The 23,041-nt window shown below is 37.2% G+C and overlaps 1 protein-coding gene across 1 annotated transcript; it reads right to left on the bottom strand.

Annotated features, from left to right (window-relative positions):
- Positions 1-291: 291 nt before the first annotated feature.
- On the bottom strand, positions 292-23,041 carry gabrr2a (gamma-aminobutyric acid type A receptor subunit rho2a). Its single transcript, XM_079852715.1, has 9 exons — positions 22,633-23,041; positions 20,756-20,862; positions 14,040-14,107; positions 8,235-8,458; positions 6,408-6,490; positions 6,169-6,309; positions 4,179-4,331; positions 3,863-4,074; positions 292-2,583 (listed from the first exon to the last, which is right to left on the bottom strand). Exons 1-9 carry the CDS (start codon positions 22,755-22,757, stop codon positions 2,272-2,274), a joined length of 1,425 nt encoding a protein of 474 aa, XP_079708841.1. The 5' UTR covers positions 22,758-23,041; the 3' UTR covers positions 292-2,271.

The raw sequence follows: 23,041 nt of genomic DNA, 5'->3' as shown, positions 1-23,041 counted from the left end.
CCATCTATTAAATTATCACTATTAAAAAGAAAATGATCAATGAACCATACAAATTAAATGTTGTAGCTTTTTGTTTTAATGGACCCAATGAGGCAAATCTATAAATTCCACAGTTTATTCCCTCAAACGTGTTATTAGAATAGCAGTTTTTTTTTTTTTTATGAATAAAATAAGGTTTTTGTATAATATTACTAGAAAAACACAGCTCTGCTTAAAATGACAAAAAAATAAATACACTATGAATCTCACCAGAGCCATTTGACATCATTGAACTCAAATAAAAAGGACATTCAGGATACAGGCTGACTTTAATATCACATTTGTATATGCTTTCATAAACATCTCATGGTGTTGACAAAAAGCAGGGACTCAGCTGTGAAACCTTATTTAAAAAATAAATAAATTCTGCCTTCTGTCAGGACACAGTAGGACAGGTGGACAGGTGATTTCAGGGGTACTGAGTGATAATGTAATGCAACATAACTAACAATAACCTTCACCTTTATACATTTTAAAAAATACAAAATACGTTTAGATCTATACATATATATATTTTTACATTGCACCTTTTTTCTGGTCAACACATATTACATTCTTAACTTTTCAACAATTACAGAAACATCTTATGGAGTGGAGCTGTCTTCATAGATTCAATGATTTGGTTATACCTTCAAATATAAATACAAACTTCAAGCACATATACGTAGTTCACAGCATTTTCATTTACAGCAACAGGTGTTTTGAAAATTTGGCATGTGATGCCTGTATGTGTACTAATGTGCACTAAAATTGTCCCACCAAAATGAACCATCACCTTCAGTGTTTAACGTTGCACATAAGGCAGTTTCAAGTTGTATTCAAGACCATTTCATCACAAACTAACCTTTAGCCTGCCCTGACTGCCTCCATGAACAAGCTTTGCACTCAGCTCTTGTAAGGTATCATGGCAAGTTCAGGTTGGAGTATAACTGATATAAAATATAAGTATAATAAATAATACTAACATGCATACAGATGAACCACAGTAAAGACATACCGATTTATTTTGCATGAAAAATATAATGGTATCAAATACACACTCACTCCACATAACACACACATCCAAACAAACCTCAAACTGAAAGGATTCTTTCTCGTTACTGGTAATTACTATATATTAACATGAGTGATTGCTAGCATAAACAAACGGCCTTGCCTAAATGAAATAAAACTGGACATTGTGCAGATACGCAAATAAATAGACTAAAAGGTTTACTAAATAATTTTAAGTTAGTGTTAATTCATTACATTTTATTTATTAATCACTGCCACTTTACATCGGAGCAGTTGTTCTGTTCCTTTTTGTATTTTTTGTTTGTTTGATGACAACATTTTTGTTGAGTTGTATCTTTATATTGTATTTGGTTTGTTTTATATGGCCTTTTTGATTATTTTTGTAAAGCACCTTGAGCACTGTAAAAATCATGTATAAATCTTTGCTACATAAATAAATATATGAAGACTTCTGAAAGTGCCATCTGAAATGTTCTTCTAAAATGATCATTTTTATCAAGCTTGTATGTTTATGTTCAGTTATTTTACTTTAATGGCAATGAAAATGACCTATTCATTGTCATTAAAGTGAAATTACTGAACCTAAATATACGAGCTTGATAAAAATGCTCATTTTAAAAGAAAATTTCAGATTGCATCTGAAGTCTATATATATATAAACGTATTAAATTGCTCAAATTGCACAAAACAGATGGTCATGTGATCTAAACATGGCGGCTCCCATGAGGGTGCAACCCACCTTATGTAGAAAAAAAACGGATTTTTCTATGCCAATGATATGACTGGATCTCTTGACTAACCTTTCAACATATCTGTTAAAAGCACTATTATTATTTTTTAGGTATAAAAAGTAAAAGTGGAAACAATTAATTAGTACACATTTAGCTAAGAGTAGCTAAAAAAATACTTTCTTGCTCTGTCCATACCATAACATTAATAGACCAATGACGCAAACATGAAGAGAAAACACAAGCCCGTACAAAAGTCTGATAAATGTTTTACAGTTAATTTGTCATAAACCTGAAAAGGCCTATATGAAGCACTCAACCATATTTCTCTCTGCATTTCGCCAGTCTTTTTGCGTATGAAAGTGACAAAGGTAACTGCAGTTTGGTATCGCATGAGCCAATGTTTGATGTGCATCAAAAAGTCAGAAGGATGGTTGTGTAAACCTCCAAAAGTCTAAAAGAGTGTAAGATGGATGTAGCTGGAGAACGATCAGCAGTACACCGACCAGTAAATAAGGTTGAAAACTATATAGGCTCCCGGGAAGATCATGCGGGAGTACTTGTCAATGGCATGCGTGTTCTGCATAATGCGGAAGGCGCGGATGCCCTTTTTCTTAGTGGCGGTGGACTCGCTGCTCATTGACAGGTGAACCACCATATGTTCCTGTTTCTCCGGCACCAATTCTTCGTGAACCATGGGAGCCTCTGTGTAGCCAGCCAAGCTGTTGGCGTCAGCCTCACTGTAGGTCCCATCCAACATCATGGTCCTGGTGTGGGACATACCGCAGGTGCATGGCAATGACTGGAACACGTTGAGTTGGGCACCCAGGGAGAACAGAAAACAAAGAGAGCGAAGAAGAGATCATTAACAAGGGCACAATATCAGTTGGCATTAATAAATCAAGGCCACTATAAAGAAGGGCCTCTTAAAAAATAGCCAATAGCCTTTTAACATAAGTAGTTAGTATACAGTAAGTATACAGCTCACCACAGGCAATATTTCTGAATGCATAGAAATACCTTTAAAAAGTGCAGAATGAAATACAATATCCCACAATGCAATGCGATTGAGTTGACTTTCCACTCATGGATAAGTCGGAAGTAATATCCACACAATCTTTTGTGTTTTGATATTTGATTGGAATAGCAAGAGTTAAGATGATTACGTGCAAGATGGTCATGACAACAAAGTAGCGGATTACAGTTGGAAAATATTGCATAATTAATACTTAAAAAAAAAAATAGTAGCCATTGTGTAGTAAGTAGTACGCTAGAGTTCAAATATCAATTCTAAAAAGGAGTTGTGGCTATGGAATAGACCTTATTTAGAGCAGCGCCATGACGTATGAAAGCGAGGCTGTGAGGAATAGACTTAACGTGTTTTCAGTGACATCCGCTGTATAAAGCTCCTAGATCACTTATAATTTTCCACAGCTCATGTTGGTCTACTGAAATTTCTTGGAAATATATTTTTGCAGTGATTCGTCAGCAGAACAACCCAAAAACACATTAAATACAACTTACTGAAATACAGCTTATATGTCTTTCCCTCACAACCTCGCTGAGTCCCATTAAATCAAAGACGGCACTGCTGTGAATAAGGTTTATTGCATACTGCCATAAACAATTTTGCACCCAAATTAGTGGCAGAGCAAAACAAGAGTATAAAAAGAGAATGCCGTGTTCTGTACTGTATCCCACAATGCATTGCTCTTGACTTTCATTTCCATTTTGATGAATGAACCTGTAATCATTTCAGCCGTGTTTTTTAACAGCTCTTAAAATCTTTCCAGACTCATTATTTGATTGGATTGCTAAAGGTGAAGACATTTTATAAACATACTTAAATAATCCAAATAACCGAGATGATAAAGCTCCACGAACCAAATGAAATATGCAATATGATAAGGTCATGTGACAACAGTCTATTTTTAGGTGTGTGTTAACAGATAGATTACACTCAAAACTAACAAACAAAGACTAAGAGCCACAACACTCTACGTATTTCATGTCATGGGTTCTTTAAAAAAACAATGCATTAATAACTGAAAATAGATGTTCATAAATTCAGATTTTTTTACCTGCTCTTGAGCTGCTCGATTTCTGAGCTTCCGCTCTCTCCTCTCCTGGACCGTGGTCAGGTAGTTGACTGCCGCGTACTCCAAGACGGACAGGAACACAAACACAAAACTGACCCACAGGTAAATGTCCACAGCTTTGATGTATGAGACTCTGGGCATGGAGGCGTTCACCCCTGTGATGATGGTGGACATGGTGAGCACCGTGGTGATACCTGGATAAAATCACCACATCCTGTTAACATCTGCAGGTGCGTGACACGACATAGGGAGCAGCAGTGACGCCCGAGGCCAAAATGCTGATTTGTGATAATCTTACCTAATGAAACTCTGGCTGGAACAGCCCTGCGATCAATCCAGAACGACACCCAGGACAACATCACCATAAGCGTGGCAGGGAAATAAGTCTGCAGCAGGAAGAAGAAGATGTGGCGGCGAAGCGTAAAGTTTATGTACAGGCGGTTGTACCATCCTAAAGAGAGATAAAAATGCAGATGGATGATCGAGTCAAATATTAACCCAGCAACCCCAAAACATTTCAGCCACACTTAAAAACGAATTTCATTGGATTAAATAAAAAATAAATATTAAAACAAGTGACATTTACACTTCTGTTCAAAAGTTTTTGGGTTGGTAAGATTTTTCCATGTTTTTGGAAGAAGCCTGCTACAGACAATCCTAAAAGATCATTACAAATCACACTGATCTAATAAACTTGGGTACGACATGTATATAGACCGTACGATGGTGACACCTATTGAATCATAGGCTACGATGCAACTTAGTATACAAGAATAAAACGTCATCAGCATGCGCTAGTGGTAAATAAATAGAGAAAGTTTTAAATAGAGAAAGTAATTAAATAGAGAAAGAGTTTTACCGCTGTCGCGTTATCAGGCCAAAATGTTCGTTTGGTGTTCGTTTTGGAAGTTCCAAAACAGCTTGCCAAAGCGAACTTTGCGGAAAAGTTTGCTCTGACTAGTAAACACCTTCGAACTAGCATTATGGTAATGACATAACAGGTAGGTGTGCTCTGAGGCTCCCTCTTCTTTAACAGAACTTATCGGTTAATTTCCTTTGTTCAGTCCATCCAGAGCAGACGTCCATCACGAGTAAAACGCAGATACACTGTAGTGCTGCTTTATAGTAGAAATTGAAGTTGTAGTCCTAATTGAAAGAGACACTGACATTGTTTGTTCATGTTTAAAACTGTAAAGCTGTTTGCTTTGAAACAATCTATTGTATAAAGCGCTATAAAAACATGACTTTACTGGAGTGCAGAATTGGAAAGCTATAATCAGATGCTTTCTTAACTGCTGTTTTCTCACAGCTGTCATTTTTGTTGTGTTTATTTTGTTATTAAAAAATGAAAGCGTGCAACACATACTTAAATATTCATCTAAATGCCGCTCTAAGCAGTGTGGGCGGCGTTGGGATGTTCGCTAACAGTATATTGATGGTCACGTGTTTCAAACAAAAAGGACTTCACCATGAGTATATTGGGGCCTTTATGCTCACCAAGGCTGAATTTATTTGATCAAAAATACAGTAAGAACAGTACTGTGAAATACTATTACAATTTAAAATAACTGTTTTCTATTTTTATATATTTTAAAATATCATTTAATCCTTTCTGAATTTTCAGCATCATTACTCCAGTCTCCAGTGTCAATGATCCTTCAGAAATCATTCTAATATGCTAATTCTAATTTAAATATATATATATATTTTAAAAATATTTTTTATGAATAGAAAGTTCAAAAGAACAGCATTCATTTGAGATAGAAATCTTTTCCAAAATCATTAATGTCTTTAATGTCTCTATATTGTATATATATATATATATTACATATCTTTTAATATTAATATTATTAATATTTATATCTTAATAAGATTTTGAACAATAGTGTATTTTAAAGCAAGACAGTCGAAGCACACTTTAAGCTAAATATTTCACAAAAATTTGTTTGTTAGGTTGTAAATGATAAAAAATAATTGAAAATACATTGAATACATACATTGAATACAAAATACAAAAAATACATTGTCCAGAATTAGGACACATTGTGGTTGTTGAACACAATCTGATGAACCAGTGGCACCAGTTGGTTAAATGTCACTGTAAACCCAGCACAGAGAGTGAAGTTAGTTCGGAGGAAAGCTCTTGCATAATTTGCTTGCAGATGCACTTGCTTTGATATTTAATGTAATAACATTCCTACACTTTTAAGTGTGACTTAAGTGTCCAAATCCATCTTGGGGCCACATTTATTTGAAATAATTCAACTTGACAAATAATCCCCAGATACCTGTGCTGCTGTAGAAAGCCAGCCGAGAGGTAGTGTGAAACTTCTGTATGAGGAACTGAGAGAGAGAGATTTTGTCATCTATACTCAAAGACTCATCTCCACTTTTCCAGTACAGCATCAGATCCTCATCCGTGTAGGCGTCTAGAAAAAAAAAGGATCCAATTCAGGAAAAACTAACTTGGCAGAGTGGATTGAGCATGTGCCGCACTAAAAATAACACAAATTAGTGATTCACTCACAACTCTCCAACTCCAAAGTGCAGGTCTGTGTATCCAGCGGGAAACGGCTGAAGTCCATGTTGCAGGCTGCTGTAACTGTGACCCTGGGCATAAGAACCATGTATAACATGAATGAAAATACAGAAACACACCGTCTTAGATCTTTATATTTCATCATATTTCTCACAGACTTCAGTTTTCGAACCCAAAATCCATGGAATTTTCATTTGCAGTTACAAGGGAAGTGGAACCTGTATTGATAATTCACTAAAAAATGGAAAATTCAGCCATCATATACTCACCCTCATGCACAAACCTGTACAAGTATCTGACTATAACTACTATGTACTAAGATTTAAATTAATAATTTGATAGAATACACTTATTGTGTCCATACATGTTTTTACATTGTACTTATATATTAAAAATACCTGTACATAATAACATTTAATTAATATCTGTAATTATATCCATAATTACACTGTTGACCCTACACCTATCCCTTAACCAACCCTTAAACCTAACCATACCACCAAACCTGTCTCTAACCTTACCAGTATCTCACCTCAACAGAAGCAAAAGTGTTTTGCAATCCAACATGAATACAATAAGTCCACTATAGTAAACAATTTTTTTGATGTAAGTACATAGTAATTGAAGACACCCAATATATAGTGTGACCTGACTTTCTTGCATTTGTGAAACGCAAAAGGAGTTGTACAGCAGAATGTCTAAGCTGCTCTTTTCTATACGAGTGTATAAGAATAGAGCTGTAAAACCGATTCATTGCGATTAATCGCATATAACATAAAAGTTTGTGTTTATATAATATATGTGTGTGTGTGTATATATATATATATATATATATATATATATATATATATATATATATATATATATATATATATGTGTGTGTGTGTGTGTGCATGTCTATGAGTGTGTGTAATATATACACACTGAAAAAAATGATTCAATTTTAGTTCAACTTAATGCATTTGTTTAAATGTAGATAAAATCAATTGAATGCAACCACTTACGATAATTTTTTTTATTAATTTCAACGAATCATTTTTTTCAGTGCATAAACACACACACACACACACACACACACACACACACACACACACACACTCTCATATATACATACATATACACACAAACATATTATGTAAACAAACTTTTAAGTTAGATACGATTAATCGTTTTAATGCCCTATAAAAGACCATCTTGAACATTCTACTAAGTGTTCCACAAAAAGAGAAATTCTTGGGCTCTAGTAATAAAGCTTCTGCTAAGAATAAAAATGTAAATGTGATGTAAATGTGCTTAGTAATGCTAGTCAAGAACGGCATACTAGCGGCATTTACTGAATTGGCACTGAGGACATCTAATTTTTCTCTCAGTATTTCTCTCTGTTCTCTGTCAATCATTTGTCGGACAATGGAAATAATCTGGGCCAAGCCCATCAATAATGACACTTTCCCTGGAGCCAGAACAGTATCTGAAATTTGACTTTGAACTCAGCGCTAGACCTTGATTATAGCCTGCACGCAGGTAGCTTGGCCTAATTTTTAACTCGCAGCACAAAAGACACGGCAAAAACATCACAGGCCAGAAGCATCTTTCTAATTTTAACACTAAAGCAATATGCAAATGCTTACGCCCAGAGAAAAAAATATTACCTTTTTCTTACATTGTACAAAATAAACACGAATAATAAATATGTATACGTACATTTACATAAATACATTTAAACTCTATACATATATACATAACTTACAAATAATTGGAATTATAATGACACACTTAAAAGTCAGAAATGCTAGTGTTGATAATCTGCTTTTTTACCTCAGGCTGTAGAGAACGTGACCATCAGGGAACACTCTCAGCATGATATTTTCTGTGGTGGTGTCATGAATAAAAGATCTTTTAGAGTGGACGAAGAAGACATCAGGAACCCAGATCTTCTTCACCAAGCGGCCGTCGAAAGTCATGCTTTTATTTGTGGTGCTGGCGAAGGACAAGCGCTCATCCTTCCAGTAGTGCCTCAAGTATAATGTCATAGTAAAGTCCTACACAAACGGAGGAAAAGAGATTGTGGGAGTTTTCACAAGATTCAGTCACAACAACGATCTTTACAGGAGGCTGTATCATCCTTGTTGTTTGAACATGTACAAAGGAGATACATTAACTTTTAAAAGTTTGGGGTTGGTATTTGTATTTTGACAAATGAATACTTTTATTCAGGAAGGACATATTAAATTGATCAAAAGTGACATTTTCAATGTCACAAATAAATGCTGTTACTTTGAACTTTCTATTCATCAAAGAATCGTGAAAAAAAAATACACGAAGAATTGTTTCCTGAGCAGTATATCAGAATGATTTCTGAAGGATCATGAGACTGAAGATTGGAGTAATGATGCTGAAAATTCAATTTTTTACCGTTTTTACTGTATTTTTGATCAAATGCAGTCTTGATGAGCATAAGAGACTTTTTTCAAAAATATTTTTTAAAATCTTACCAACCTTAAATTTTTCAATGGTAGTATTTGGATTAATCTCATGAAAACCTCTCACATTTGACACACAAATAATAAGACAAAAATAAGATATTATATTTTGTGTTATTATAATAAAGCCTTTTTATAGGATCATTAAGATTTTTTCAAATTGGGACATTATCTCCCTCAAAAATCTTACTTCAAAAATCTAATTCTCACAGTGAGGTGAAAAATATATGATTTTCAAAAGATGAAAAAAAAAAAAAAGGGATCATTTGTCATTTCAAAACCATCTAGTCAAAACCATTTTGACTTTCTTTTTACCTTGGAACACAAAATGAGACATTTGGAGACTGTACGTGTCTCAAGAATGTGGAATAGAGCTTCAAAAGGTACACAGAAGTACCATAAAAGTGGTTCATATAACCTGTGCGCAATAGTCTAAGTCTTCAAAATCGTATGGCTTCTGAAGATTGAAGAGCATAGCGCATGATATGAATCACTTTTATGGTACTTCTGTGTCTTTTTGAAGCTTGAAAGTTCCATTCCTTGTAATTGCAATCAAAAGAGTGACCACATTATTCAGAAATTCTCCTTTTGAGATTTAAGGAACAATGAAAGTCATTTGTGTTTGCAACAACATGAGGAGTAAATGCTGACATAAAATACCATTGTTTTTCTGCATTATATTAATTAGAATGGGATTGTATTTGCATTAAAACAATGAGAATTGAAAGAAGGGGATGTGATTAAATGTCAAAAAACTAATGTCACAATGCTAAAAACCTTAATGTACCATTAAATACAGTTGGTTTCATTTTCTAAGCAACATGTAGTTTCTAATTTCTTTGATTTTGGGGTGAAATATGATCTGGACATGCTCTCGAAGTTTATGTGAGATTCAATTATTTTCTTGGTAAATAATGTCAATGTACACATTGCAAAGTTTTGGGAGCAACAAACGACAACTGTACTTCACTAGAGCAAGTACATGGCCAATTTTACATACAGTAAACACTCCTAACAAGTCTCTCTTTGTCGTCTAACTACGTACCTCTTGATCCTCCATATGGCGGCTATGTCTCTTTAAATCACCCAAGCAGATCATCCCTTCTCTATTCTATCTTTTGGTTACATAATCATAAACACTTGGAGCGGCCAGTAATTATATATGGTCAATAAAAGCACCACAAAGTTTCTTTGTTACATCACACAAAGGCTTCTGCCAAGAGGGAAATCCAAAACATGAGAAAGAAATGACAGAATGGGTGTCATATTCTGTTATAACAGAAGTAAAAAGAAGATTCATGATCAAAGTTTCTGCCATCAGAGACGCAGAAGCTCTTTTTTAGGAATACCCTTGTGGGACACAGTAACTGCAAAACAGCCATGTAATAAATGAGCAAAAGGCAAGAGAATTATGAAATTGAGGGTGAATCTTACAAAACATTACAAAGAACATTTCATAATTCTCTTACCTTTTAAAATTTAGCATAAAGCCAGTTTTTTCATATACTTTTTCAAGAACATTTAGAAAAAACTTTCTAAAATAAAGAAAATATGATTATATACTATTTAAATTGTAAGATAATTATAAATCATGGTAATGATGACTGTTTTTAATTTTATATATTAGAGATGCACCGATTGGAATTTTTTTGACAGTTGATAGCATAATTTGACCATTGATGCGCAGTAAGCCACTCATTTTGGTACTTGCGACAAGTTCCTTGAGACTGAGAAGCATGCTCCACTTTTGTAGATCAGTGGTGCGCACACTGGGTGTGAGCAAGAAACCTGCGGGAATTAGTAAAATTATGCGCAATACAAGTACTATTTAACCAGAGTAAATGAGACGAGTGAGTGAAAGGAGGCGGGTGTGTGTCACTTCGCTGTCGGAGAGAAAAGAGCAAAAAACACACAGTTGACGTTATTGCCTGTGCCGCTAGAAACAAAACAGACTGGCTCGGGATCGGAAAGACGTGAGACTGACCATCCGGTCATCGGTCCAGGCTGATCATGTGGAAAATTGTCCGATTCCGTTCCCTGGCCGGTTGATCAGAGCATCTCTATTTTATATATATATATATATATATATATAATCATTTTTTTAGTAATTAAATCTAAGCAAAAAAACATCTAGGTTACATGTAACCCTGGTTCCCTGAGAAGGGGAATGAGACGCAGCGTCATGGAGTTGACGCTATGGGAAACATCCTCATCCTGAATATAAGAGGGCATCTGCAAGACATTTCATCAAAACTCTTTTGTCTGAAAGAGACGTTCAGGCAAACCGATGCAAGGTAACGAGGTGCAGCATCTCGTTCCACTTCTCAGAGATGTTCCCTTTCGAGTGGAACTTTGATTCGTGTCATGGAGATGACGCTATGGGGAACCAATACTCACCCCGCCATGCTGAGGGGATGCCTGCCTTACTAGGCAGTGGCTATGCAAACCATAGTGGGCATAAAATAGATTGACTCTATGCTTATGGGAGCCACTCACTAAGCTCAATTTCAGGGCAGGCAAAGAAACCTAAAAGGCCCCAAGAGTAGCTTATCAAAGGGAGTAAATCAACTAGGGTCTTCCAGGTACCACTACCTATAAGGGTGAGAATATAACCCTCATTTTGCAAGGGATGCAAATATGAGAGTAGCATAGAATAAATGCCAAAACTCTTGCTAGTGTAGCTCAACCCCTTAAACTCTATTTATTAACCTCTACTAAAGACATAGGGGAGAGCGCGCAACCCTGTTTGAGCAAAGAACCTCTCCAGGAACCACTAGGAAACTGCCTCTACTTGTCAGGTTTTCCCAGCATGGACCAACTAGAGACACTGCACAATACCAAGCCATAGGGGAGCAAAAGGCCCTACTTCAAGACCCAACCGTAGTTGGGGAGGGAATAAACGAAACTGAGACATTTTGTAAATATCTATCACAATCCCATCCATCATGCTCTACCCTAAGGTTATCTTGATGGCAGCTCAAGAAAGGGAGCATGGCTTAAGTGCTCAAAACCTTAGTAATTAGTCCTTCAGACTATTCCCTACTGATGCCTCTCTAAGGGAAAGCCTAATCCTTACTCCTATTCAGGGAAGGAGGGAAAATTAAAGCAAGGCATAATGCAGTGTGCCCAGTACTTCAATTTACCCAGACTTAAGCCCTACTTAAAGACCCCAATGTAACTGGAGGAGAGGAGCTTATCCACTGCCTTGAGTAAGAACACATACACAGACAGCAAGGAGCCAAAAACCCACAGTAATTGGCCCTTGAGGTAAACGAAGCAGAGGAAGAACTGTAAGTACCCACCGTAATTTTGTCCACCTTGCTCTACCCTAACTTGAGCAGCTTTCCTAAAAGGGAGCAATCAAAATGCTAACTGACTTCCTAACTTCAGCATCACAGGCAACCTTCAGTGTCGCCACTCATCCACTTCTCACGCATTCTGAAAAGTGGTTGTACCTCGGCAGAGCAGCTAAAGAGTGAAGGGGTTGCATTATCTTATCGGTGGCCACTCTTTCAGTAAGCTGCTGCCTCAGGGGTTTACTGCCAACACCTCCAGAATATGGAGGGAGTGCAACCGAAAATCAGTGAGGAAGGAACATCACCCTCAGTTTTCTTTATTTTCACTGCTAGGCGAATTCCATGGTGGGCAGGGCCCCACAGGCCTGTTTAGCCACCACATATGCCTTGCCGCAAGATGGTAAAGCAGAGGAGGCAGGCTCTACCCACCTGCAACCCCACGATCAAAGCTCCCGCGCTATTCCAGCAACACAGGGCTTGAACCGCAAGGTGCAAATTCTTGACTTTCAACCTTCCAAGAGGACGCAGCACCAAGGGAGAGACAGCTCGCAAGCAACTCATCAACCGGGGCATACTCTCATATTGATGCTCTTACAGTCCCTCCAATAATTCACTACATGGTAGACCCCTCAATGTGGTGATCTTGGAGAAATAAAAGGCTCACAGTCTTATATGCAGGGCAGCGGAGGTGGTGGAATATAAGTCAGTCAGGTCGGAAGGGGCAGCAGAGCGGCTTCCTGAATCAACATGAGACCAATGGTGTTTAATAAATCTCCAATCAGATCAGAAGATTTTGCTCTCTTTTAAGAGCAAGCTTCCAAATTCACCAAATGGGATTGAGAGGAATGGATCTATCAGAAGCCTTGATTTCTTCTCCCCAAGCTCCGCCTACAATCCTAATGATCACTCTTCCACCTCGGCAGCCATGATACCTGAACCGCGAGGTGCAGATGCTCAACTCTCATCTCTCAAGAATGAGTTAAACATGGGCGGAGCTTGCCACAGTGAATTGCAACGTTGCATTACAGAGCATTACGGTAAATGGATTCAGCTCCCTCGAGAGCATGCGCTCCGTACAAAAGCTGGACTCTGATCACTATAAGAAAATCGGGCAAAAACAGAGCTTCTACTGCAAATGCATCACTATGAGTGCATCCAACTCCTTAAAGAGCTAAACACGCTCTGTGCAAACGCTAGATTCTATCCCTCGAGAGAGAATCAAGCAGGAATAAAAGCTCTTATCACGAATGCATCACAATGAGTGCATTCAACTCCCTCAAAAGCCGAAAGCGCTCCGTGCAAACGGTAGATTCTATCCCTCCAAAGAGATTCGAGCAAAACAAAAGCTCTTACAATGCATTACAATGAGTGCATCCAGCTCCCACAGATTCTGGTCTTACACGTGCATACAAACAAACAGCTCCTGAAGACAAAAAAAGTTGATGATGGATCTCGCAGGTGCCCTTTTATACTCATGGGTGCACTGCTCATGACGTCACAGACTGTCGTCAGACAATATATTGGCGTGTTTGGTACACGTGTTCAGACACTGTGAGGGTGTTCCCCATAGCGTCAACTCCATGACGTAGTGTCACAGTTCCACTTTGAAAGGGAACTCAAAAGACGTCTGGACATATGTCAATAATTTGAAGCGAAAATGTGCTTGTCACAATACATTTTTTTTAAAACACGCTTATTTTTTCATGCAAATAATTATTTCTTGTTTTGTTAAATTAAAATGTAATTGTTTAATGTGTTGTTTAACACGCCTAATGTGTGTTCATATATTCTAGAATTTAGAGTCAAAGAGTTGAGGATGTTACATAAAACAGCACATTACCTACCATGTCTACTTCTGAGATACTGTCCAAGCTTTCCACTTGTACATCAACTCCCACTGGAATAGCAGGACCTGAAAAAAAAAAAAAAAATTATACAACATATACAACTCTGTTTGTCAATTCATTTACACCATTTTCTCCATCCCACTGCTTTATGACCTCTTTTGCATATGCCATGCATTAATTTTTCACAATACTCATTGTTTACTGGAGTCTGACAGCTTCATACCAGTTGCAATTAGCAGGGTGTTCGCAAATACTTCTGTGAGCATCATTAAATGTGTCCTCACAGCCAGATCTGAATCTGTTTGCTTTCCACCAGATCTGTTCACAAAAGGCTTAGCAGCTGCTTTGACATCTGACGGATTGTAAGGAACGCTAGTTCTCAAAGGACAGGCCTTCAACCAGAACTGTAGCTTTCATATCCTACATGGAGCTGCACTTGTAAGGTCTTTTGTAGCAAACATAAACCCTTGCTCTTTCCCAGGATTAGTGTAATAGGGCTATCTGTCACTCAGAAGGTAAGACATTTAGGTAAATGGGCAGGAGGGTACATATGGACGGGGATGATGCACAAATGTCAGACAGATTCGAAACGAGATTTCCAGTGTGTTTCACTCCTAGTCGTAGTAATCCGACGAGATTACTGGAGATGGTAAATGGTGGATTAAACTTGGATGCTTAAAATGATACTGACACTGACTGAAACTTGCCATTATGTGTCACTTAATGTGTCGCTCATAAAAAAAAAATCTTTATGAAATGCACAAGCATTGCTTAATATGCTGTAGAAAATGCATTTGAGCCCTGTAGATAAGTAACGGCCAACTGTGGAGATGACTTTTACAAATTTTCTTATGTAATCCAGATCCTCATGAGTAAACTATTGCCAAGCAATACCCACTGGACTCCATCCTGTCAATTTCCCTGTCATGTACCATCAAGGCTTTTCATTTCACACAAATAAGCCTAAATAAGGACACAGCTCCTAGGTAAAATCGATTTGTCCAAACTAATCAATACCCTGCTGTCAGTTTGAGTCTGAAACCATTAGAATGACCTTGAGTGTCCCATTTCTCAGTTATAGTTACCACTTGGAGGTGGTTATTTGTGCTTGTTCCATGAAAAACAAATGCAAATAACATTATATAAACTAGATTTTAATAAAGGGTTGGTTCATCCAAAAAAAAAACCCTATTATTATTTACACACTCTCATGTTTTTCAAAACCCATGTGCCTTTCTCTCGTCCTCTTAAAATTCATAAATATATCTCATTTTGTGTTCCACAGAAGAAAGAAAGTCACACTGATTTGGAGCGACACAATTTTAATTAAAGAGATAGTTCATACAATTTTTTTTAACAATAATAATCATTTTTTGTCATTGTTTACACACTCTTATGTTGTTCCAAAGACAAATGACTTTCTAGTCTCTTAAAAGTTCTACAAATATCTCTTTTTGTTCCACAGAAGAAAGAAAGGCACACGTATTTGGAGCAACATAATGATTACAACAAAAATGTTAATTAAAGGGATACTTCATCCAAAAAAAACCTATTTTTTTGTAACTGTTTACACACTCTTGTCTTATTGAAACCCATTTGACTTTCTGTCCTCTTAAATATATTTCGTTTTGTGTTCCACAGAGGAGAGAAAGTCACACTGATTTGGAGCGACATTACAACAAAATGTTCATTAAGGGATAGTTCATCAAAAACAAACAACAACCTCAACATTTTTTTTTATTATTTGCAAACTCTCATGTTATTCCAAACCCATATGATTTTTATCCTCTTAAAAAAAATTTGTGTTCCACAGAAGAAATAGTCAAATAGAGTTGAAAGGACATAATGATTATGACCTACTCCTTTACAAAAATGGTGAAATCACCCCGTCTCGGGTTGATTTTAATAATAGTGCTTTTCTTTCAAAGTTCCCGAGGCCACGCCGCTGAGCTGGTGATCGCTGGTTGATGTTTGGCGAGTGGGCGGTCTTTAAACCAGCTGTCTGCGTGGCAGGACAGGCTGGGATTGTTGCATGTGCTAATCCATGGGGATTGGTCCGGTCAGTACAAACCGCAGCCAGATTAATCTCGTCTCTAGCCTCAGTCCATAGCAGATCGAGCGATCCTCCAGATGGACGAACCCATCAGTGAGGATCGCTTATGTCTTTAACGGGCGAATAAAAAAAAAAAGAAAAAGTGAGAAAAGAGAGAGGGGCAACAAAATGTAATGTGATTACAATCGTCCACAGTTTTGCATGCAGCTTGTAAAACTGACTGATCCTTTTGCCGAATGTTAGAGTCCAGCCAATTTTGGCAGCATGAATAACATGAGAAACGCTGCTGGCTTCAAGACGTGGCATCCTGGCATGGAGAGGTTACTTGATATCTTTTGATCTTTCATTTTGGTTCGTATCTGATTTTCGGATGCTGCTGGCCCAGCAGGCCAGAATATTAGTATTGAAAGCAGCACTGCACATATGCAAATCTACAAACAGAAGTAAACAGGGATGCATGTCATACGACATGAGACAAATCCTTAATATGTGTAATCCTTCACATCAAGAAACACATACTGCCCTATAATGACCCATAAACACAGTGAGTGCTATATGTTTTTTGTGTACATCAAGAGATACTCCCCTTGTGGAGGATTAGGCATAAGCTTTATGCACCATCAGTTAGCCGTCTCTGGATTTAAACTAGACTGCAGTCATGCATTAGCAATTCTCTTTTGCTTCTGAAGTAAATCTCATTTATGCAGTATACACGGCACATTATCCCTGCGCTACCTTTGACTAATCATTGCTTAGGTAGAATACTGCAATTTGACGGTGAAAAGCATGCTAAAAAGCATTGTTTAATATTTTTCCTGGTTCAAAAGTGCATGATGATTAAAACAAATACTGAATATTGACAGAGCTGTGAAAAGAAATGGTTCAACAAATCCATGCAAACACTTTTTGATACAGCAAGATAATTTTGAGTAACATCTAAATGCAAAAATAACCCCTTGTTCTGAACCAACCTGTTTATTTAGTAACTTGGCCTTTCATAACCACTTAAATATCTTCTTTCTAATTATTTTGGTTTTAGTGCTGTCTAATGTAGTATAGGCATTTTTCGCAAATCCAGTCAAATGGCACCCGCTTTGAACATCCTTCACAACAAATTATTCCTTATTTCCTTCCAATTTTGGGAAAAAAAATTGTGCCACCTCAGTGTTTTCAGTGGCATTTTTTGCCTCGGTCTTCGGCTTTTCATGGGTGACTTTTAGCTCCTTGTTGAAGGATGCTTTTGACACTATCCTTTCACATATTTGGCATTTGCTAAAAAATATTAATCACCTTGAACTAAACTAAAAACAGACAAAAATCAGATTTTATAAAAAGTCTTTTGTCTTTAAGCTCATTGCAAAATTATTTTGAAATAAATATACTTTAAAAATGAATAATGAAATAAAATCTGTTCAGTGCTTTAAAAAAAGCTTCCTTTTTTGGACCATTTAGTGTTTTGTAATGCGATTACAATCGTCCACAGTTTTGCATGCAATGCCCCCCCATGTGTGAAAATTTACAATACTATGAATCGATGACAGTTGTGAACTCATTACATCATGTTTTGAACTAGAACCAAGATTTTCACCGTCAACCAGATAAAACAATGCATCACTGACAGAGATGACAGATCTGTGTATGCGTCTGAGGGGGTGAATATGTTTGGGCTATTTTCATTCCCTTTGCTGTGACCCCCTGCTGAACAAAGAGCAATTCCCAAACGTATGCCGAGTCTGAGCATCCAAATGAGTGACTTTTTAGAATGCTCTATTCATAGGAGGAACAGCATCAAACACTGGAGTGTTTCTTTTTCTTTGCCCTATATAGGAACACGTCATTAAAAAAAGAACAGGGGGGACTGTATGGACTGGCAGGAGAACTTTCATTAGTCCTTAGCCTTTACTGCTCAAACTTTTAAGTGTCGTACAAAGAGAAGTCTTGAGCTCCCCCTTATATCATCCTTTAATACCATTCTAACCGTGGTAGACTAGAGGAGTCAGCATTAAAGGAATAGATCATACAAAAATGAAAATTCTGACATGAATTTTCTCGCCCTCCTGTCATTCAAAACCCCTATGCTGTTATTTTTGTCCATGGATCACAAAAGGGGAATTTTTTTCATCTTTTCACCATTTTAGTGACAAAATTAATAGTGGCCATGACTGTCAAACGCAACTGCAAAACGAAAATAACTCACCAAAAATAAAAACCATAAAACTCTTTTGAAGCCATATGAAGTAATTATTCCCTTATAATCTTACACTCTTGCCTATCAAAAATGGAAGGTTTGTTTGCACACACACTCACACAAACAATGGTGTTTTGCTTACCATGACGATGACATGCCATTTTTGAATCCGGATGTGTTTATATCATATGCCTAGAGATAATATAAACTTGATATACAAGTAACATGGACTACTTTCATAATACCTTTATGGTGCTTTTCATCCTTTTTGGAGTTTGAAAGTCTTGTTGTTACTATGATTATCACTGAAATTCCATGAAAATGACAATATATGGTTAATGAGACAAAATGGGAGTGAATAAATAATGAAAGTTTTGGGTAAACTATTAATATTTAAAAACCTCATCTTCCCAGAGGATCAATTTGCACACACATCCAGCTGTTTTTATGTGATCTGATTGATTGTTAACGCTCCTAAAAGTGACAGTGACAATCTCATTAAAAAACCTTGAGGAAAGTGTATAAAGCTCCATCTGCCAAGCTAAAAAAGCTTAGCTTTGCTTTGTAAAGCAAAAAAAAAAAAAAAACTTTGGAAAACTTTAACACCCATATTGCACTGGCCATGTTATGTTACGTCCAAGACCACTCCAACCAGTCTGTTATGGATACGCTTGACCAGAGTCAACTACCACCTTGTATTAGTAGGAAATACTGTACTGCTAAGCAAACTTTTAGTCATAATGGTGTCGACTTGTATAGTTCCCGGGTGCAAGAATTCAAAAAGCAAACGTTTAGCGGGAGCGAGTTACTTTCGGTTGCCAATGAAGGATCCAGTGGCTAATGGCTGCAAAGAATCAAAATATGGAGAGAATGCTGTGAAGGGAAATTTGAAAATCCTCCATTTTTGTAGTTAGCATTTCAAACTGGATGACCATGAACACACTGTTTTTAGGCCAAACGGAGGGGAAAAACTGAAAGAAATTGTCGTTCTGTCAGTTCCAGCAAAACGCTGTTGCGTACAGGTACGAAAGATGTTGCCATAGTGTTACATTTTTACCATAATGCTGTTTAAAGAGTAGACAATGTATGATACAATTTTCAGTGATAAACCTACCCTTAAAAAAACTGTTCTGTTAATAACCCTCTGCTGATCCGACTGTTTTTGGGCGGGGATACAGGAATGAGGAAGTATAATCTGAACACCGCCAGATGACATGAAACGCTGTCAAATAAACCTGAATTTCTCAGCCCAGGTAATACAGAGAACAACTAAACATTGTTCATGACATTGTAGCAATAAAAAACAGGTTGAAAATTGGTGAAGTTAGGCTTTAACATGAAATAATATAACGGACCAATTATATTAGCACCGTGGCAAAAATTTCCCTGAACATTTTGAATGAATTAAGCATGAGGCATTTAGTTCTTCCCCTTTTGCTTTAATGACGAGCAACACTCAAGCTGCATGAACTCCACAAGTAAAACCTGGTTGATCATGTTCTCCAGAATGGTTTGAGATGATCCAAAGAGCATCTTTTGGTTCAATGGAAGCAAAAACATTTGACTGTCTGTACAAAGAGTCACATGATCAATAACACAAATGTACTTATTGATAATAGTAACCTAGAATGGCTTAATATCAAGTAATAATAGTCTAAATTGAGAAAATAAAAAAAATTGGTTACACTTTATTTTAAGGTGTCATTGTTACAGTGTAATTCTATATTTAAATACTGAGTAATATTAAGCAACTACATGTACTTACTATAGGGTTAGGGTAGGATTATGTTTTGAATGAGGGTTAGTTGCATGTAATTATGCATAATTTACTGTTGCTACTATGGTAAGTACATGTAACATATGTAACAACATTATACTATACTATAAAATAATAAGTTATAATAAGTTATACACTTATTATAGTATATAATAAGTTATACACTATAAAATAAAGTGCTACCAAAAATTCCAATACTCAAAACCATATGCACTCCAGTTAAACTGAAATCCCAGTCTTTCTACAGCAGGGCTTGATGGGGAAGTTGTTTACCCCACCAAGAGGGAGCCAATGTAGATTTTATGCCTGTTGGTCAAATATCTGACTTGAATGTTCTCCAATTGTGCATAGTAAATATGTGCAATCTGTACATAAGATTAAAACAATGCAACTAAAAATATTTGAGTGGCTTTTAGGCAAACAATTGAGTATGGAATTTATAATAACACTTTACCACGACTTTCTTAGTCTCATGCTCCAAGTACAGTTGTCTTATTTTTGACTAATCTTCAGTTATTTTTGACTAATCTTCATCCTCATGGAGGATGTTGACACTAAACTGTAAACACTTACGAATACTGGTCATGTCTTTGAAGATTTGTTTTTAAAATAGACTCCTAATGGAAGTTGTGGCATTTACAGTAAATTAAGGGAATTCAGTTCACATTTGCAACACAGGAGAATGATGAACTAACCTGCAAATGCGGGCCTCATGGTGAAGTCATGATCGTCCACTTTCAACAACTGCTCTGTTTTCAGTCGCCGTGATTTTGTCACATCTGGCGGCTTCTTTGCCAGGGAGCTGCAGGTTTCAAAGTCACACAAACACGCAGATCAGCCTCTTATATCATGGATTTGGACAATTTGCACTATTATTATGTGGAAATGAGCAGAGGTTACATGAAAAATTCAGCCTGAACCCTCAAAGTCAATGACATTTACATAATTTCTGAAAATGCAGCTGCAAAAGTGTAATGACGGATTAAGATCATGCACAACGCTTGTATCAACAAACTGCTAACGCAGTGGCCAACTTGCTGCTGCAGCCGGATCTTTTTCAAATTACAGGAGATCTTATCGAAAGATGCTCAGAAGAGCCCCAAACTCTGGATTTCATAAACTGTGCTTGTTCCAGTCAAGCAATGAGCATAATTAAATCTTTATGTAGCGATATAATAATCACTGACAATGACTCAAAAGAATCCAGTGAGTAGTAAACTGCCTCATTCCCCACATCGACTTGCCATTTGTAATTTATTTCCTGTAGAGAATATGAGACAGAAGGCAGCTTGCCATGACTGGCACCCTGTCTGCAGTGATACAGCTGGATTTGCTCATGCAAATTTGAAGGCTTTTGCACTCTAAAAACATGTTAATTCTGAAGATTGCTTGTTTGTTTTAATTTCATAGACCCATGAGGCTGTACCCATGTCGGCTTGTCAGGACAGCTTTGTGCCAGCGTACTGTCCTCGGCAGATGGGCCAAACGTGCCTGTGACACGTGGCTGTTTGTCTGAGTAAGAAGCACCAGTCCGAGCACACCACTGATACGCGTTTCGGTTCAGTGCCGGCATCATCTGTCTGGGTCATGTTAATTACACCCCGGCCCCTGGCCTCATTTATGGCACCCTGCTGTCATATAGAAATCAGGCTAATAAAGGTGGTGGAAAAATGAGTCTGCAAAAGACATAAATGGATGAGGTCACACCATCACCTCAGTTCTTATGTGCAACATTGTCATCTCTGATAACATAAATCAGAAACATTATCATCAAATGCTTGTAATTAGTGATGAAGTGATAAATATCTGACATATGATATTTGACTATTTGGAGAGCACCAGCAGCATCAGCCGATAACTGTGCCCACTCGGTCGATTAACAGAAGTGTTTTTCTTTAGAAATAAGTTGCAAAGTCTGACACTTTCAATGAATTTTGAATGTTTCAAATACATTACATAAGTTTTCATTTAACCTAAAATGCATAATATTCATATATTCATCAAAAAGCACAGATACATTATCTGTAACCTAAAACAACTTGTTTGGTTAACAAAAAAAATAATTTTAATTATAATTTAGATTGTGTGACAACTTAATTGAGGCATACCTGGATTTTCAGATGAAAAGGTCACTGACAAGTATAGTAAAAATTTACACCCATACACAATCATTTTGGGGTTCATTTATATAATTTTGTATATCCCAATTAAATTTTATATCATTGGCCAACTAAAAACCTGAAGTTGAATTACTGCCTTAAAAAAGTAAAAATCTAAATCTTAGAATGCAGTAATACGTTTTCTTCCACTTTTGCTCATGAAGCTTAAATCAATAGAAATAGATGTTTTGTGTAGCCTGCTTGTTGACAGACATGTTCATTAATCATCTTCAATGTGATTATTGCTACATGCATCATCATCAGCATCTCCACCACTACCACAACAATCATCAGCATGAGCATCAGCAACTTTTTCATCATGAACAGCCCAGCAACGTGTAGGCTAGTCCACATCATCATCAGCACGAGATGTCAATCCAAGTTTAGCCGTCAAATGTTGAATTTCCACTTACGTCCCATGCTTCTGAGTGTCCACAGCTCCTGTCCACCTCCTCTCTCTCGTTGCGTGTTTATTCCGGCACTCCCCAAACGAGCCCAGGAAGAGCGCTAAAACCAGGAACTGTCTCAGATAAGGCATTATGCAGAAAACTAGGTGAAAAATCTACAGGTGTGTCCTGAACTCCAGCTTAATCCATGAATCCATGAAGGCAGCATCTTTCCGTTCTCAGCGCAGAAATCGCTGGAGCTCGCATCTCTGGCATGCGCGATGTGAGAATGGTTTAAATATCAGCGCGACGCGACGCATCCTGCAGCTCCGCGCGGCGTCTCTGCTGCCTGTCATTGGTTATCAGCCGCACAGCTGCTTTGACCACATGGCATCAGCGGTGGGCATATACGCGCGCGCTTCCCACAGTTGTCTGT

The sequence above is a fragment of the Squalius cephalus genome (genome assembly GCF_949319135.1).
Source record: "Squalius cephalus genome assembly, chromosome: 20".
NCBI lineage: Eukaryota > Metazoa > Chordata > Actinopteri > Cypriniformes > Leuciscidae > Squalius > Squalius cephalus.
Note: the sequence above shows the minus strand (reverse complement) of the source record. Positions and strands in the feature narration are given on the sequence as shown.